We start from the raw sequence: 19,115 nt of genomic DNA, 5'->3' as shown, positions 1-19,115 counted from the left end.
AGTGTAGGGAAAAAAGCTGAAGAACCCAGGAAATATGTGGCATCCACACTGAAAGTTGTTCCAAGCACCTTTCACTTCTATTCATTTTTAATCTTGTTGAGAATTCCACACTTTCATCTGAGTGTTGATGTTATTTTCAGACTTGTGGCAATATGTGACATTTCAGCTGACACAGGAGGATCTATAGAGTTTATGACTGAATGTACGACGATAGAACATCCCTTTTGTATGTATGATGCAGACCAGCATATTATTCATGACAGGTAAGTTTGCTGGGGCTGCAGATGATAAGAGACACATAATAATACATCACTTACTTACCTTGGTATAGTAGTTTAAAGTATTCAATATTTTACATTTTTATGAAGGCTATGCAAATACCAGAGATATGCTCAAACATATTAAAAAATTTGGTAAAAAAAAAAACAACAACATGCAAATTCAAACACTTAAATACATGCATACTATATTTAAATGGGAGATGGGTGGCTGAAGAAGGGAGGTTTTGGTTGAAAAGTCTTGTTTCTTTTCTTACACACTTTGATACCCAGCTTTAAATTATTATGACACAAATGCAATGGTTTAGGCATCTGGGAAAGTTAGACCTTACAGATAACACTGTATACATCTGAATAAAGCATCTCGCTTCTCCTAGTGTCGAAGGCTCGGGGATTCTGATGTGTTCCATTGACAATCTGCCAGCACAGCTTCCAATTGAAGCTACAGAATACTTTGGAGACATGCTTTACCCTTACGTTGAAGAAATGGTAAGCTGACTGGCAGCATCCACAGCAATTCTGTGGCTTTCAACAGAACTACAGCGTGGTCCTAGGGTGTCTGGTCTTCTATATCTAAGAAATCTGTTGTAAAATGGAAGGCCAGCCCTCCCTCAAAAGTATTTATAGACACTCTTTTATATATTCTGCTAGCTTGTCTCATGGGGAATAGAATTATATAACTGCCTTCATAGTGAATTATAATAGCATTTATCTTCCATTATTCATATTTTGTTAAGAAAGTGGCCTGTGGGGTAAGATTTTCCTTTTTTTCACTCTTCCTGCCGTCTAGGTCAGAGCATGTGAGAACATTCTTACTGTGCTGTGATTAATAGATTTGAAAAATCAGAAATACAGAGACTTATTGGATGTTAGTCACTAATGCTTAGTTAAGTGACAGCTTTTGTTGTGGTCGTGTATTTTTCACTGTAATCAATGATCGACTGCCGAAATACCGTGCTCTCTAAATTCCATTTCGTTTGCCAAAGATAAGCACTCTTATTTCAGTGTTTATCTTTCTTTTTTTTTTTAAGAGAGAGAGGGAGGGTGTGCACACGAGTGGGAGAGAGAGGTAGCAGGAGAGAGAAGCTTAAGCATAGAGCCCAAGGTGGGGCTCGATCCCACCACCCTGGGATCATGACCTGAGCCCAAATCGAGAGTCAGACACTCAACTGACTGATCCACCCAGGCACCCCCAGTATTTATTTTAAGCGTTCATACTCGCTTTCTCTGTTGAGAATTTCTATCTTTTCATACCTTATGAATGTACTGTTCTTTATCACATAGTCATAGTTAGAAAAGCCACTTTATAGTCTTTGCATCATATTTCCCAGTTTCTGGGTCAGCTTGGGGTTGAACTTTTATTGATTGTCTTTTCCCTTGAAAATGGGTCAAGTCATAGTTTCCTGGTTTTCTCCAGTTGAATAATTTTGGAGTGTGTCATGGGTGATGTGGATAGCTATGCTGTGGAGATTCTGGATCGTTACATTTCTCTTCAAAGTGTTGATTTTTTGTGTGTTTTAGCAGACATTTAATTTGGCTAGCTTTAAATTGAAAACTCTGTCTCACCTGAGGTGGGGAGTAGTTCAGATAAAAGTTCAGCTCTTTGCTTTCCTTGGGCTGCTTGACCTGCAGATGCTCAGTTTGGGGGTTATCCTGAGACTCGGAATAGGGTTCACATGAAAGTTGGACTTGGCTTTTTCCGAATCTGTGCCCTCTGCCATCCCCCCCTCACATTCTGGAGGCTGTGGTTGCTCTGGGTTCCATTCCTGTTTTTAGATCAGAAAGTAGTGAGCTGGCTGCATGCTTCTATGTCTTTGCACCACGTTGCCCATCCTGGGCAGTGCCAAAGGCTGGGCAAAGGAAACTACTGTGATGGTTATTTCTTCCAAGTTTTGACGCTCCTCCAAAAACTGCCAGCTATTTTTTCATTCTCGGAAGCCCTCAAGTAGTTGGTTTTGTTTGTATTTTGTCCAGAGTTTGTAGTTGTTATCTGCAGGAGGAATGGTCCGTTAGAACTCCCCACAGGCCTAAGATGAAATGCGCCAGTCATAATACATAGAATCAACTGGACTCTAGTAGACTTTTGGAGTATGTAGAAGAGCTGTTGGTGAGCCTTTGGCTTTAATTCATCTCTTTGAATGCTTAAATTATGTGTTTTCGGTGCAACTCTTCCTCTATATGGGCCTGGTTTGTCTTGTGGATGGATTTGACTGTTAATTTCTTGAAATGTGTTTTTGTATGGCTGCTCTAATATCACTTACCACTTAAAAAAGTTGTTATAAGCCGTTTTCAACTCACAAATTACTATGTTTCAAAACTTCAGTTATAAGTATATTTCCATTGGACCCTACAACAGCTTTTCATTCCTATTTGTCTTTAATCAAAATTGCCATTCATTGGGGTGCCTGGGTGAGTCAACTGAGCGTGTGACTCTTGATTTTGGCTCAGGTCACCATCTCATGATCTTGTAGGTTCGAGCCCCACATCAGGCTCTGCGCCAACAGCGTGGAGCCTGCTTAGAATTCTTTTTCCTCTCTCTCTGCCCCTCCCCTGCTCCCTCTCTCTCTGTCTCTCTCTGTCTTTCAAAATAAATAAATAAACATTAAAAATATATTCATCCAGTAGAGTTGATCTCATATAGATACTAGGAGAAAAGCAAGCCAGTTTAATGAATTCCTGGTAAAGTGTGATTCAGGGTTAGCCTATGTACTTGATGGGGGATAAGTACATTGATTAAATATAATTTTTATTAAAGAACAATATATATTTTTACATTATATAATAGCATGAAAATTAAAGTGTCACATATAAGTGATACATAAGTATACAGCATGTTAAATTACCACAAAGACACCCATGTGAACACTATGTAGATTAAAAAAAAAAGCAATGTTAGCATTCCAGAAATCCCCTTATACCCCTCCCTCTACTGTCCCAGCTCTCCTTTCAAAAGATAACTACTATTGGGGTGCCTGGGTGGCTCAGTCAGTTGAGCTTCCGACTTCGGCTCAGGTCATGATCTCACGGTCTGTGAGTTCGAGCCCCGTGTCTGGCTCTGTGCTGACAGCTCAGAGCCTGGAGCCTGTTTCAGATTCTGTGTCTCCCTCTCTCTCTGCCCCATCCCTGCTTGTGCTCTGTCTCTCTCTGTCTTTCAAAAATGAATAAATGTTAAAAAAAATTTTATTTAAAAAAATTTTTTTTAACGTTTATTTATTTTTGAGACAGAGAGAGACAGAGCATGAACAGGGGAGGGGCAGAGAGAGAGGGAGACACAGAATCTGAAACAGGCTCCAGGCTCTGAGCTGTCAGCACAGAGCCAGACACGGGGCTCGAACTCACAGACCGTGAGATCATAACCTGAGCTACAGTTGGACGCTTAACCGACCAAGCCACCCAGGCGCCCGCAAAAAAATTAAAAAAAAAGATACCTACTATCTTGACTTGTATGTATGGATTAGTTTTGCCTTTTGGGGGGAATATTTTATTTTATTTTATTTTATTTTTAATTTTTTTAATGTTTATTTATTTTTGAGACAGAGAGAGACAGAGCATGAACGGGGGAGGGTCAGAGAGAGGGAGACACAGAATCCGAAACAGGCTCCAGGCTCCGAGCTGTCAGCACAGAGCCGGACGCGGGGCTCGAACTCACGGACTGCGAGATCATGACCTGAGCCGAAGTCGGCCGCCCAACCGACTGAGCCACCCAGGCGCCCCAATTTTATTTTATTTTTTGACAGTATTCATCAAAGTTTAAACTCACTTCTGATAATTCCATTAAACTTCTTGGATTTGTTTATGTTCTTTGTTTTTTTTCTTGGTTTTCAGTAAATTCTTATCACTTAATATGCATGTTTTTTATTTTTATTTTTAAAATTTTTTTATTTATTTTGACAGAGAGAGAGAGAGAGAGGATGCATGAGTGGGGGAGGGGCAGAGAGAGAGAGGGAGAGAGAGAATACCAAGCAGGCTCTACATTGTCAGTGCAGAGCCAAACATGGGGCTCGATCCCAAGAACCGTGAGATCATGATCTGAGCCAAAACCAAGAGTTGGGTGCTTAACCGACTGAGCCACCCAGGTGTCCCTGCATGTTTATTTTTAATTGAATGCTGGATATTGTGTATGTAAAATTGTAGAGATGATTTGAGGCTCTTTGGATGTTGTGTAATTTTCTCCAGAGAAGATTTCCTTTGTTTCTGACAGGGAGAAAATCACCTCAGTTCAGTGACAGAAGGGGAAAGCCAGGCTTTAGATGTTTAGAAATCTGATGTCTTTCAATTCATCATTTATTTGAAAATGCAGTCTTTCAGGATCCCAAATGAAAATCTGGCATTGACTGGGGTCCCCTTCAGCAGAACTGAAACTTCAATTTTTATTACAATATTATTTAAAGTTGGCCAAAAGCTCTTCCCAGTTTCTCTGCATCCCAGCTGCCACTTCCACATTGGCAACTACACCCATGGAAAGTGGTGACAGATGCCAGACTCATCACTTTGGGCTTCCGTCCCCAGAATTATGGTGCAGCAAGTCTTACCTATCTTAAATTTTTTTTTTAATTTTAACTTCAGTATAGTTAACATGTAATAGTATATTATTTCATGTGTACAATGTAGTGATTCAACAATTCTAAACATTACTCAGTGCTCGTTTTGGTAAGTGTACCCTTAATCCTATTGACCTATCTCATACATCCCTTCACCCACCTTCCCCCTGGTAAGCATCTGTTTGTTCTTTATATTTAAGAGTTTATTTTTTGGTCTGTCTCCTTTTTTCCTTTGTTTGCTTGATTCCACATATGAGGAAAACCATGTGGTATTTGTCTTTCTCTGACTGACTTATTTTGCTTAGCACTATATTCTTTGATTCCATCCATGTTGTTGCAAATGACGGGATTTCATTCTTTTTTTAAAAAATTATTTATTATTTTTGAGAGAGAGAGAGAGCACACAAGCAGGGGGAGGGGCAGAGAGAGAGAGAGAGAGAGAGATACAGAGGATCTGAAGCAGGTTCTGTGCTAACAGCAGCCAGCCTGATGCGGAGCTTGAACTCACCAGCTGCGAGATCATGACCTGAGCCGAAGTCAGATGCTCAATCGACTGAGCCACCCAGGCACCCAAGGATTTCATTCTTTTTTATGACTGAGTAAAATTTCAGTGTGTGTGTGTGTGTGTGTGTGTGTGTGTGTGTGTGTATACACCACACCTTTTTTATCCATTCGTCTATTAATGGATGTATGGGCTGCTTCCATGATTTGTCTATTATAAATAATGCTGCAATAAACATAGGGGTGCGTATATCTTTTCAAATTAGTGGTGTCATATTCTTTGGGTAAATACCCAGTAGTGGAATTACTGGATCATATGGTAGTTCTATTTTTAATTTTCTGAGAAACCTCCGTACTGTTTTCCACAGTGGCTGCTCCAGTTTGCAATCCCATCAACAGTAACAGTGCGCAAGTGTTCCTTTTTCTCCACACCCTTCCCAGCATTTGTTGTTTCTTGTGTTTATGATTTTAGCCATTCTGACAGGTGTAAGGTGATATCTCATTGCAGTTTTGATTTGCATTCCCCTGATGATGAGTGATGTTGAGCATCTTTTCATGTGTCATGTTGACCTTCTGTATATCTTCTTTGGAGAAACGTCTGTTCATGTCTTCTGCCCATTTTTAATTGGATTATTTATTTGTTTGTTTTGGTGTTGAGTTATATAGTTCTTTATATATTTTGAATACTAAGCCTTTATAAGATAATGTCATTTGCAAATATCTTCTCCCATTCAGTAGGTTGCCTTTTAGTTCTGTTGATTGTTTCCTTTGCTGTGTAGAAATTTTTGTTTTGATGTAGTCCCAATAGTTTATTTTTGCTTTTGTTTCCCTTGCCTTAGAAGACTTATCTAGAAAAATGTTGCTATGGCCAGTGTTGGAAAAATTACTACCTGTGCTGTCTTCTAGGATTTTTGAGCTTTAGGGTATTACATGTACGTCCTTAGTGCATTTTGAGTTTATTTTTGTGTATGATGTAAGAAAGTGGTCCGTTTTCATTATTTTGCATATAGCTATCTCCAAAAACCGTTTGTTGAAAAGGCTGTCTTTTTCCCATTGGATATTCCTTCCTGCTTTGTCAAAGATTAATTGACTATAAGATTACGGGTTTCTTTCTGGGCTCTCTATTTTGTTCTGTTGATCTGTGTGTCTATTTTTGTGCCAATACCTTACTGTTTTGATGACAACAGCTTTGTAGTGTAACTTGAAATCTGGGATTATCATACCCCTAGTTTTGGTTTTCTTTTTTAAGATTGTTTTGGCTATTTGGGGTCTTTTGTGGTTCCATAAAAATTTTAGTATTGTTTGTTCTACTTTTATGAAAAATACTATTGGTATTTTGATAAGGATTGCATTAAACCTATAGATTGCTTGGGATAGTATGGACATTTTAATAATATTTGTTCTTCCAGTTCATGAGCATGAAATATCTTTCCATTTGTTTGTGCCATCTTCAATTTCTTTCATCAATGTTTTCTAGTTTTCATAGTACACGTCTTTCACCTCCTAGCTTATTGCTAAGTTTAATAATAAACTCCTAAGCAGTAATAAACTCCTAAGTTTATTGCTAGATATTTTATTCTTTTTGGTGCAAAGGTAAGTGGGATTTCTTAATTTCTGTTTCTGCTGCTTCATTATTAGTATATTGAAATGCAGTGGATTTGTGTACATTGATTTTGCATCCCATGACCTTACTGAATTCATGTGTCAGTTCTAGTAGCTTCTTGGTGGAGTCTCTAGAGTTTTCTATATATAGTATCATGTCATCTGCAAATAGTAAAAGTTTTGCTTCTTCCTTTCTAATTTAGATGGCTTTTATCCCTTTTTCTTATCTCATTACTGTGGCTAGGACTTCCAGTACGATGTTAAATAAAGATGGAGAAAGTGGACATCTTTGTCTTGCTCCCAACCTTAGGGAAAAGCTCTCATTTTCCCCCCATTGAGTGTGATGTTAGCTGTGGGTTTTTCATATAGGGCCTTTATTTTGTTGAGGTATGTTCCCTCTAAACTTATCTTGTTAAGGGTTTTTATAATCAATGGATGTTGTACTTTGTCGTATGTTTTCCTGCATCTATTGAAATATTCATATGATTTTTATCTTTTCTTTTGTTGATGTGATGTAGCACACCGATTTGCAAATATTGAACCAAGCTTGCATCCCAGAAACAAATCCCACTTGATCATGGTGAATGATTTTTTAAAATATATTTTGGATTTTATTTGCTAATATTTTGTTGAGGATTTTTAAATCTATTTTCATCAGGGATATTGGCCTGTAGTTTGTTTTTTTTTTTTTTTTTTTTTTTTTTTTAGTGTGTTTATCTAGTTTTAGTATCAGGGTAATGCTGGCCTCATAGAATCAACCTAGAAGCTGTACTTCCCCTTTTATTTTTTGGAATAGTTTGAGGAGACTATAGGTATTGACTCTTCTTTAAATGTTTGGTAGAATTCACCTGTGAAGCCATCTTATCTTGGACTTCTGTTTGTTGGGAGTTTTTTGATTACTTATTCAATTTCATTGCTGATAATTGGTCTGTTCAAATTTTCTGTTGCTTCCTGATTCAATTTTGGGAAGTTATATGTTCCCAAGAATTTATCCATTTCTTATAGTTTGTCTATTTGTTGGCATATAATTTTTCATAATATTTTTCATAATATTCTTTTAGTCATTTGTATTTTGTGTTGGTTGTTATTTCTCCTCTTTTATTTCTGATTTTGTTTATTTGAGTCCTCTCTGTTTGTTTCTCTCTCTCTCTCTGGTTTTTTTTTTTTTTTTTTTTTTGGATGAGTCTGGTTAAAATTTTGTTGGTGTTTTCAAAGAACTAGTTCCTGGTTTCATTGTTCTGTTCTATTGTTTGTTGTGTTTTTGTTTGTTTGTTTCTATTTTGTTTGTTTCTGCTCTAGTATTTATTATTTCTTTCCTTCTACTGGTTTTGGGTCTTGTTTATTGTTCTTTTTCTAGCTCCTCTGAGATTTGAGATTTTTCTATTTGAGATTTTTCTTGCTTCTTGGTATAGGCCTATATTGTTATAAACTTCCTTCTTAGAACAGCTTATGTTGCATCTCAAAGATTTTGGACCATTGTGTTTGCATTTTAATTTGTCTTCATGTATTTTTTTTTGAGAGAGAGAGAGAGATAGAGACAGAGAGACAGAGAGAGAGACAGAGAGCGAGTAGAGGAGATGCAGAGAGAGAAAGAGACACAGAATCCAAAGCAGGCTCCAGGCTCTGAGCTCTTGGCAAAGAGCACAATGCAGGGCTCGAACTCACAAACTGCAAGGTCATGACCTGAGCCAGAGTCAGATGCTCAGACTGAGCCACCCAGGCGCCCTTGTCTCTGTGTACTTTTTTATTTTCTCTTTGATTTCTTCTTTGAGCTATTCATTGTTTAGCAGCTTTTTATGTAATGTCCATGCATTTGTGGTCTTTCCAGATTTTTTTCTTGTGGTTGATTTCTAGTTTCATAGTGTTGTGGTCAGAAAAGATACGTGGTATGAATGTGATCTTTTTGAATTTGTTGAGATTGTTTTGTGGCCTAATTAATATGTGATCTATTCTGGAGAATGTCCCATGTGCACTTGAAAATAATGTGCATTATGCTATTTTAGGATGGAATGGTCTGAACATATCTGTTAGATCCATCTGGTCCAATGTGTCATTCAGACACTGTTTCCTTGTTGAATTTCTGTTTGGATGATCTACTCATTGAAGTCCCCTACTGTTGTTGTATGACTATCAATTATTTCCTTTATGTTTGTTATTAACTGCTCTATGTATTTGGGTATTCCTATGTTGGGTGCATACATATTTATAATTGTTATATTTTCTTGTTGTATTGTTTTCTGAATGATTATATAGTGTCCTTCTTTGTCCCTTGTTACAGTCTTTGTTTTAAAGTCTTTGCTGTTCAATATAAGTATTGTTATCCCAGTTTTCACATCTGTTTGCATGATAAATTTTGTATTTCTTCACTTTCAGTCTGCATGTGTCTTTAGGTCTGATGTGAGTCTCTTGTGGGCAGTGTATAGATGGATCTTGCTTTTTTATCCATTCTGTCACCATATGTCTTTTGATTGGAGCAAATAGTCCATTTACATTCAAAGTAATTATTTATGGGTATGTATTTATTGCTATTTTGTTGTTTTATGGTTGTTTTTGAGGATCTTCTCTATTTTTTTTCTTCTTTTGCTCTTGTCTTTAATGGCTAGTTGACTTTTCCTAGTGATATATTTGGGTTCTTTGTGCTTTATTTTTTTGCATATCTATTACTGATTTTTGATTTGTGGTTTTTACTTAGTTTGTATATAACATCTTCTGTGTATGTCAGTCTATATTAAGATGATGCCCACTTAAGTTTGAACCCATTCTTTACCCCTTTCTCTCCCACATTTTAGGTATATGGTGTCATGCTTTACATCCTTTTATTTTGTGATTTCCTTGACTGATTTTTATAGATATACTTAATTTTTCTGCTTTTGTGCTTCCTACTTTTCTTACTCCCACTTATGTTCTTTCCTTTCCACTCAAAGAGGCTCCTTTAATATTTCCTGTAGGGCTGGTTTGGTGATCATGAATTCCTTCACTTTTATTTATTTTAAAATGTTTATTTATTTTGAGAGAGAGAGAGCATGAGTGGGGAAGGGACAGAGACAGAGGTAGAGAGAGAATCCTAAGCAGGTTCCATGTTCAGTGCAGAGCCTGATGTGGGGCTCAATTTCACAACTGTGAGATCATGACCTGAGCTGAAATCAAGAGTCAGATGTTTAACTAACTGAGCCACCCAGGCCTCTCAGAATTCCTTTACCTTTATTTTGTCTGAGAAACTCTTTATCTCTACTTTTATTGTGAACTATAGACTTGCTGGATAGAGAATTCTTGGCAGAAGGTTTTTTTTCTTTCATTACTTTGATTATATCATGCCACTGTCTTCTGGCCTACAAAGTTTCTTCTTCTTCTTTTTTTTTTTTTTAACTTTTTAAATGTTTATTTATTTGAGAGAGAGAGAGAGAGAGAGAAAGCGTGAGTGGGGGAGGAGCAGAGAGAGAGGGAGACACAGAATCTGAAGCAGGCTCCAGGCTCTGAGCTATCAGCACAGAGCCCAACACAGGACTTGAACCCATAAACCATGAGATTATGACCTGAGCTGAAGTCGGACACTTAACCAACTGAGCCACCCGGGCAGCCTTGGCCTACAAAGTTTCTGGTGAAAAATCTGCTGATAGCTTTATAAGGTTTCCATTGTATGTAAATGTTTTCTTTTCTCTTGCTGCTTGTAAAATTCTCTCTTTGGCACTGCTTTTTGCCATTTTAATTATATGTGGTTTTGTGTGGATCTCCTTGGGTTGATTTTGTTGGGGGCTTTCTATGCCTCTTGGATCTAGATTTCAGTTTCCTTCCTTGAGATTAGAGAAGTTTTAAGCTATTCTTCAAATAAACGTTCTGCTCCCCTTTTCTGTCTCTTCTTCTGGGATCCCTATAATGCAGATGCATTACAATTGATTGTGTAGCTGAGTTCCCTAAGTCTATTTTCATTTTGTATTATTATTTTTCTCTTATCTGCTTATTATTTTTCTCTTAGCTTATAGATAACAATCAAGCTGATTGTTATCTGTCCTCCAGATCCCTGATATTTTCTTCTGATTTCTCTAGACCACTATTTATTCCATCTAGTGTATTTAAAATTTTTTTTAATGTTTATTTATTTTTGAGACAGAGAGAGACAGAGCATGAGCAGGGGAAGAACAGAGAGAGGTGGGGGACACAGAATCTGAAGCAGAGACAGGCTGTGAGCTGTCAGCACAGACCCCAATGCAGGACTTGAACTCACAGACTGCAAGATCATGACCTGAGCCAAAGTCGGATGCTCAATTGACTGAGCCACCCAGGCGCTTCTCCATCTAGTGTATTTTAAATTTCAATTATTGAGTTCTTCACCTCTGATTTGTTCTTTTTTATGTTTTCTCTTTGTTAAGGGTCTCACTGAGGCCCTCCACTCTTTTCTCAAGTCCAGTGAGTATCTTTGTGGCCATTAGTCTAAAGTCTCCTTAGGCATATTACTCATTTCTGTTTCACTTAGGTTATCTTGTTCTGGTTTTATCCTGTTCTTTCATCTGAGACATATTACTCTATCTCCTCATTTTGTCTAACTCTCTGTGTCTGTTTTTATGTGTTAGGAAAGTCAGCTACATCTCTTGCTTTTGAAAGTAGTGGCCTTATGAAGAAGAGATCCTGTAGGGCCCTGTAGTGCAATGTCCCCTGTTGCCCAGAACCTGGCGCTTCACAGATGTCTCCTGTGTGTGCTGCATGCACTCTGCTGTTGTGGCTCAGCAGCTTTTTCCTTTAGTCCAGTTGTCTGCAATGGCTCTCTTTGCCTGTTTTGGGCAAGGTTTGATCCCTGTGACGTTAGTAGGTTTGTCTGGGGCTGCCTTAAGCTGGAGTTAGGTCAGACCTGGCTTTTGCCATAGATGTAGTAGCACTGAGGTGCAGTTTGCTTTCCCTGTTTTGTCTCCTGGGAAGCTTTTATAAGTGGGTGGGGCCTGCAGTCAGATCAGCTATCTGCCCCCAACCCACTGCTGTGCCTGCAGTCTGACTAGTATGTGTGGTTCATTTTCTTTCTCCCTGAGTACACATCACTTTGGAGTACTGCTGGTCTGTCAGGGCTGCTTGCACCCTGCCAAGCTTGTGGCACTGCTTTGGATGGACTCAGACCAAGAGTGTATTGGAAGGGGTGGATCTGCAGAAGCCCGACGTGTCAGATGTGGGGTGTTAGCAAGGCTTGCACAGGTCTTCTGTGGAGTAGACATTCAGCTGAAGCTGGGCTTGAGGGGGTGTGTCTGCAGGGGAACACTTGGGTGGGGCACACTATTAGCAAGATAGGTAGGAGCGTATGTGCTATGCTGCTTTCAGCTGGTGGCCCGGTGTTTAGCCTGGGGGGTGGGGCAGGGAAATTGCACAGGCCAGCTCCTTCATTCCTAGAGAAGTCTCTCTTGGATCCTTGTCTCTCCAGCTCGCACTCTGAGATTAGTAAACAAATCTTCCTCCGATATACCCCAGGCGATTTTCAGACTGCTGCTTCTATGCTGTGTCTCACTCGAGCTTTTTGTTGTGCTGTCTCTTTAAGGGTAGGGACTCAGTTTCATCTTGCCTTCCAGGCTCTCCCAGAGCCAAACCAACAGATTTTTAAAGTTCCAGGTTTTAAGTCCTGGTGCTTGTAAGAACCTGTGAAATTCGGCCTCTCTGTTTTTCAAAACCAAATGTTACTGGGATTCATCTTTTCTGTGTGGGCTCCCAGTGTGAGAGTCTGTTTCTCTCCCCTCTCTGTGCCTGTGTTGTCCCTCCCTCCTGTGGAAAGTTCTGCAGGTCCCTGTGTCTCAGCCCTTCCCACCCTCTTTGATGTGGCCTCTTTTCATTTAGCTGTGGAGAGTTTGTTCTGCCAGGCTACAAGTCGTTTTCTGGGTTATTTGAACTGATGTGTTCGTTATCTAGTTGTATCTGTGGGAAAAGGTGAGCTTAGGATCCTCCTATTCTGCTGTCTTCCCAGAAAAAAAATTTTCTTTATCTATCCTTTGAAGCCAAAAATTGAGGCTTTTCATGTTTTACCTGGTTTTACTCAATGGGAGGATTGGTCTGAAAAGATCTAATTCACCCTTGTTTAGAAGGGAAATGTCCAAAAAAAAAAAAAAAAAAAAAAAAGGTAAGAGTGGAAGAGAGCCAAAGCATAAGAGAGTCTTAAAAACTGAGAACAAACTGAGGGTTGATGGGGATGGGAGGGAAGGGAGGGTGGGTGATGGGTATTGAGGAGGGCACCTTTTGGGATGAGCACTGGGTGTTGTATGGAAACCAATTTGAAGATAAACTTCATATATTGAAAAATAAATAAATAAAAAATAAAGGCATTGTATTATGAAAAAAAATAGAAGGGAAATGTCCATTTAAAACGATGATATGGGGGCGCCTGGGTGGCGCAGTCGGTTAAGCGTCCGACTTCAGCCAGGTCACGATCTCGCGGTCCTGAGTTCGAGCCCCGCGTCAGGCTCTGGGCTGATGGCTCGGAGCCTGGAGCCTGTTTCCGATTCTGTGTCTCCCTCTCTCTCTGCCCCTCCCCCGTTCATGCTCTGTCTCTCTCTGTCCCAAAAATAAATAAACGTTGAAAAAAAAATTAAAAAAAAAAAAAAACGATGATATGTTTTTGCTTACTAAATCAGCAGTTTGATAGTCTCTTAGGCAACGTGACAAAGTTAAAAATATCTGACAGTGAGGTGTTGGAGAGTTTTGGTCAGACTGAGGCAGGTGATATTGCCTATGACTAAGCCGGCTTCTCTAAATTGTCACATATTTTTCCTTTTATAGATCACAATAGTCTTCCAGACAGTGTGGTGGGATTCTCTTAGGGGCATCTATCTCAGCATTACATATAAGCAGTGGACATTTGTGAAAATGTATGGCTATTTATTGTAGTCTTGATTTGTGTGTATCTGCTTACCACTAAAAAATTAAGTATTTTGTCTCTGTTCTCATCTGATAACTGTATTGGAGCTGTATTTTCCTTTTTGACATAAGATTCAGACCCTGTGGCATTGTGGGGCACAGGCTATCATTTTGAGCCAATAGAAAAGTTTGTTTCGCTTGAATTAATTAGATAGTTATTGTCTGCTGGAACAAGGCACACATATGGTTGAAGAAAATGAAAATATACCTTCTGACCTATAGTAAGATGAGGTCCAGGAAGGGAATGAGATAAGTGCGCAACGCTGCCATAAAGTGGAATATGACAATCATTAGAAAAATGTTAATGGAGTTGTGGAGGGTGAAGCTCTGTCCTGTTGGGTAAAGCAAGAAAGGTTTTATGAAAGAGGTGACATTTGAGCTGGCTCTTGGTAGATGTATAGGATCTGCTCGTTTGCATGGGAATGGGAGGCATACTATCTGATGGAGACAGGAGAGCAAAGGTGGGAGTTAATTTGACAGAGGGTTTCTGTGAGCTGTCAAGTCTGACAAAGTAAAAGGAGTATGTTGGTTCCATATTGCAAAGGGTCTTAACACCAGGATAAATAGCTTGAAATTAATTTAGGAGAGAGTGATGAGCTCTCAAAGGTGGCATATGTAAAAGTGACAAGGCATACCATATGCTTTAGGACCCTTGTGCTTGTAGTTCTGTCATGATTGAATTCTAGCAAGGAAGGCAGTTAATATAATAATTCAGCAAGCAGCCTTTTGTTGTCTTTTAGGTTTGCCCTTCTGTAGGTGGACTCAAGACACTTAGTTCATTTTCTTGGAAAAAATCCATATGATTATTGCATGTATCCACTAATATATTTATTGAATATTTACCATTGTATTACACAGGCAAGATGCCAAAGTGCAGTTCTTACCTTCAAGGTGTGCTTCGGGGCAGATTTTGATTAAGGCTTCACAGAGGAGGCAGTTCTTCAGCTATATCTTGGAGGACGAAGAGTAAGAATTCCATGTAGAAGAATAGCATGTGAGACATCCACCTGGTAGAGAGGCATGGGAAAGCTGATGTAGATAAGCAGCTCCACACTGTTAATAGGACTTGAGTTTTGAGTATGAGACAAAAGGGAGAATTGAGGTCGGAGAGGCAGACTATAGGAGAGTCTTGGAAGCCATATAGGGAGCTAGAGACTTTATCCTGAGGGTATCGAAAAGCTAGTAAATGATTTCAAATAGACACAGAAGAAATGGTCACATTTTTGTTTTAGAGTGAAGGTAAATGGAAGGCGAGAGGTGGGAGGTAGTTCCCATGGTCTCAGTAAGGCCTAAGTAAGGCTGTAGAGTTAGAGATAAACAGTAGAGAAAATGAAGATACTAAAGAGTTCAGTGGTTTAGCCATATGCCAAGTGAAATTCAAATCTCGTCTTATTTACTAATGGCTCCTGGCCTGCAGGCAGGGCTGGTAGGTGGAGCAGTCAGCCTGACGGGGAGTGCTCCATAGGTGCCTGGGCAGAAGAAGCAGTGGGAGGACTGCAGGTATCCCAATTCCATGAGCTTCCCCAAAGGTGCCCTGCCTTACAGATATATATATCTTTTTTTTTTTAATGCCTGTATCCCAGGGATAGCCTAAGTGTCATATGTTTTAGATACATGAAAGTAGTTTTGATATTTATTTTAATACAGTAAACAAATATTCTTCTGCCAGTATCTGGTAGGTACATTTTTGTCTTTTCTTAGCCGGGTGAGTGCTCTAGACTTTAACCTAAAAGGATAAGGAGGGAATGGTTGTCTCACTGATCCTACGGCCCTGGCCATCAGAAGCAATAAAACTAACTTATATGACCTCTACCCCTTGGCAGTCTACTCAGGAGTTGGATATCTTGGAAGAAAGGAGGAGGATTAGAAGGATGCTGGGGTGTTAATATGAGAGATGTGGCTTTTGTTGTTGGCCATCTGACTCATTCTTGTGAGATTAATGGGAAGACTGGGTGACTTTTTGAGGTCTACTTGGTCAAGCCATTTTCCCTGACACTTTTGAAATTCTGATGTGCTTATACATAGAACTAATCTTGGTGTGAGGTAGACTCCCTATTGCAGGGTTGGGGACTTTTTGTCTGGAAGACCCATTCTCTCTTCTGATAGAACAATGTCCTATCCTTTGGGATAGGATACAGGCCTTCTGAGTGGGGACAATGGCTGCACGGCTTGTGGTGATGTTTGTAGCATGTTCAATATGACACATCTAACTGGAGGGGAAGGATAAACTACTTTGTGTTTTCCACAAGCAAAGATGATTATAATCAAATTTTAGTTTTAAAATTGGAACTTGTACTGAAATAGTATGTTCTTGGGGGGCACAATCCATTGCCTGTAGATCTCTATTACCAATTATTTATATTCAGTGCTCCTTAGAAAACTTTTCTAACTTATTTTTTCCTTTGACTAATATTTTAATATGTAAACAAACACCAAGAATCCTTCTTTGCAATGTCATTTATCTCTTACCCATCTCATTTTTCTTTCAGATATTATCAGATGCAACACAGCCTCTTGAAAGTCAGAATTTTTCTCCAGTGGTGCGGGACGTAAGTTATAATAGTTTCTTTCCATGAATGTATTTTTTCCACTACCTTCCTCTCTCCCTCTCTTCCGTACTCTCTCCATCTTTGTTCTCTGTCAGTCATAAGCCCATGTTTGTGGGTCTAAAATATGGACACTAAAGAAATGTCTTGTGTCATACACATTTAGGCAGTGATTACATCCAACGGTACATTGCCTGATAAATATAAATATATCCAGAAACTCCGAGAGAACAGGTAAGCATTATTCTTATCTTGGATTTGTTGAGTATTTTTAAATGTTTCTATGTGAGTTCACGATACTAGGCTTATACAATTTTGAAAATGTCTTTAAGTATAGGAAATCCAAACTAAGTGACTAGCTGAAACCAGTGGGAATTATTTTCCTCTGAACATCATTTTGGTTTTCTAATCTCCTGCGTTGACTTGTATGTAAGCGAGTAAAGTCCAAAAAGTTCTCCTTTGGGTAGCATCTTGTTCTTTCCCTAGAATTTTGCATAGTGTTATGTCTCAGGTGTTTTCTCAAAGAACATAAGCACACTAACCTTTTTTGTGGTATTTTCAGTCTGGTTTCTAGTTGAGGATTTGGACTCTGTTTCGTTTAGTATGATGTTTAGATAAGTGGGCTCTTATTTAGAAATTAACAGAAGTAGTGAAGAAAGAAAATGGTGAGAGGTCAGTTTTCCCTGGGGATTCTTCTTAGGAGGAAGATGCCAAACAGTAATGTGGTAAATCTACCCAAGAGAATAGTCCTCTTAGAAAAGTACTCAGCTAAGGCCCTTGTTTCTTTAATTGATTTTACTCTTCAGAATTTGAAAACGTTGACATTTCTTTGGAATGTTCTGGTCCTCTTCAGCTGATTGCACTTGATTTGTGTTTATATCTGCTCCACTGGTCTATTCACATCTAACAAAATAACCCATGCACTGAATTCTCAGGAGAGACCAGAGTGGAAAAATTAAAAAGAAACAAACTGCCTTAGCTTCTTTCTCAGTTCTTCTATCTATAAGAAATAAAGAGATCTGCTAGGATCAAGTATACTACTCCTGTGCTTGTCCATCTGTGTTAGTTTTCTAATAGTTACTTTTTATGTGTCAATGAAATATTCTGGCATAAGATAGCAAGAGTGATTTTTTTTAAGTGGCTGGCACTATAGGCCCATGGGAGAGTTTCTTAGAGAGGAAACTTCACATGTGTTAGTTTTTCATAACTCTCTGTATTTTTTGATTCTTATCTGCTGATGATCTCTTATATTGCTAATCCTAATAACATGTCTAACATGACCAGTCACAATGATGTTTTCACTGTTACACTGTTCTTGTAGCAGCAAGTCTGCTAGGACTTCCTGCCCTCCTTCCTAATGGAATATTCTGTCAGGAAACTGATAATGAAGATTGTATTTTGAAAGGAAATTTAAGTTATCTTAAATATCTTCCTTATTCGAATGTTCTCTTCATCACTTAGCACCATGACTATTAACCTGGAGTCTTTGAGGTTGCCCATGGGGTGGACAGTATTAAAATGTAGGAACAAGTTTTAAAAAATGTATTTTGAACATTTTATTTTTAGGCATCAAAAGTGTAATTTATTTACATAGACTATAGAAAGTGTTGTTAGAAAGGATATACAATAACCAAATTACTAGTTCCCTTCTAGGGGTTGAAATGGATGGGGACAGAGGTTAAAGTAGAATCACCTCATCAGTAACATGAGTGTTGGGGTGAAGAGTGGCAGGGACATTTTGTATTTAAATTTATTTGTATTCATGGAGTGCCTGAGTGGTTCAGTTGGTTAAGTGTCTGTCTAACTCTTGATTTTGGCTCAGGTCGTGGTCTCACAGTTCATGGGATCAAGCCCCGCATCAGGCTTAGCACTGGCAACAGAGAGCCTGCTTGGGATTCTCTCTCTCTCCCTCTCTCTCTTCCCCTCCTCCCTGCAACCTGCTCGTGCATACACGTACACACTCCCTCTCTCAAAATGAATCAATAAGCATTAAAAGATACATTTATTTGTATTCACTTATAATTAACGGAAAGGTTAAAGTTTGAGAGACAGCTTGACCTAAAAGATGCCAACAGCAGAGCCTTCTGCTTACATCTCTGGCACAAAGCCATTTCCATGGTCTTACACTGGTATCTGGGAGTTTGACTCAACAGAGTTTTAATGAATATCTTCCATATTTAAGACAAAATTTGTTGAGCATTACTGGGTTTATAAAGATGAACAAGACAGTCACGGTCTTGGAGGTCATCATTTGTAGGAAAGACAGAGAGTTAATCTGACAGGAAGGGACAAATTCCAACAGAATAAACTGTTCAGGCGTTAAAATCCTGCCTCGTAACTCATCTTAGGTTTTTACATTTAACCCATGGCATTTGTGATTTCAAAACTATGGTTTTAATTGTTTTCAAGCGACCCTAATGATAAATGACAAGCAATGCCTAATATGGCTAATAATAATCTCCTTCTCAGATTGTTGTCTCCTCAGATTGTTGTGAGGAGGAAATAGGGTTTCTGATGTAAAGCCCCTGGCATGGTTTTAAATCATGTCCCCTGGAAGGATAAAGTGTGAAACCAGGTTACTCAGTTGTGAGTAAGCCAGGCAGTGGTCCAGAATCGCACCTCAGTAGTGGTTGGGAATTCGTGAAAGTTCATGGACAGTCACTTCAGAGAGGTCAGGGTCTGTTGTTCATCACACAAAATCTAAAATAATTAATGGAAAATGTTGGTATAAGGAACTCCTTTTGAGGTTCTTGTTGTAAGAAATG

General features: G+C 38.9%; 1 protein-coding gene across 3 annotated transcripts in view; it reads left to right on the top strand.

Annotated features, from left to right (window-relative positions):
* Positions 1–19,115, top strand: part of AASS (aminoadipate-semialdehyde synthase) — a 63,128-nt gene that overhangs the window by 23,241 nt on the left and 20,772 nt on the right. For all 3 annotated transcript variants that reach the window (XM_030308313.1, XM_030308314.1, XM_030308315.1), the window contains 4 exons: positions 141–263; positions 656–767; positions 16,294–16,353; positions 16,517–16,584. In XM_030308313.1, coding sequence (XP_030164173.1) covers positions 141–263; positions 656–767; positions 16,294–16,353; positions 16,517–16,584 — 363 coding nt within the window. The remainder of the gene's footprint in view (positions 1–140; positions 264–655; positions 768–16,293; positions 16,354–16,516; positions 16,585–19,115) is intronic.

Source organism: Lynx canadensis, chromosome A2, assembly GCF_007474595.2.
Source record: "Lynx canadensis isolate LIC74 chromosome A2, mLynCan4.pri.v2, whole genome shotgun sequence".
In the NCBI taxonomy this organism is placed as follows: Eukaryota; Metazoa; Chordata; class Mammalia; order Carnivora; family Felidae; genus Lynx; species Lynx canadensis.
This window is presented reverse-complemented; position numbering and strand designations above follow the sequence as displayed.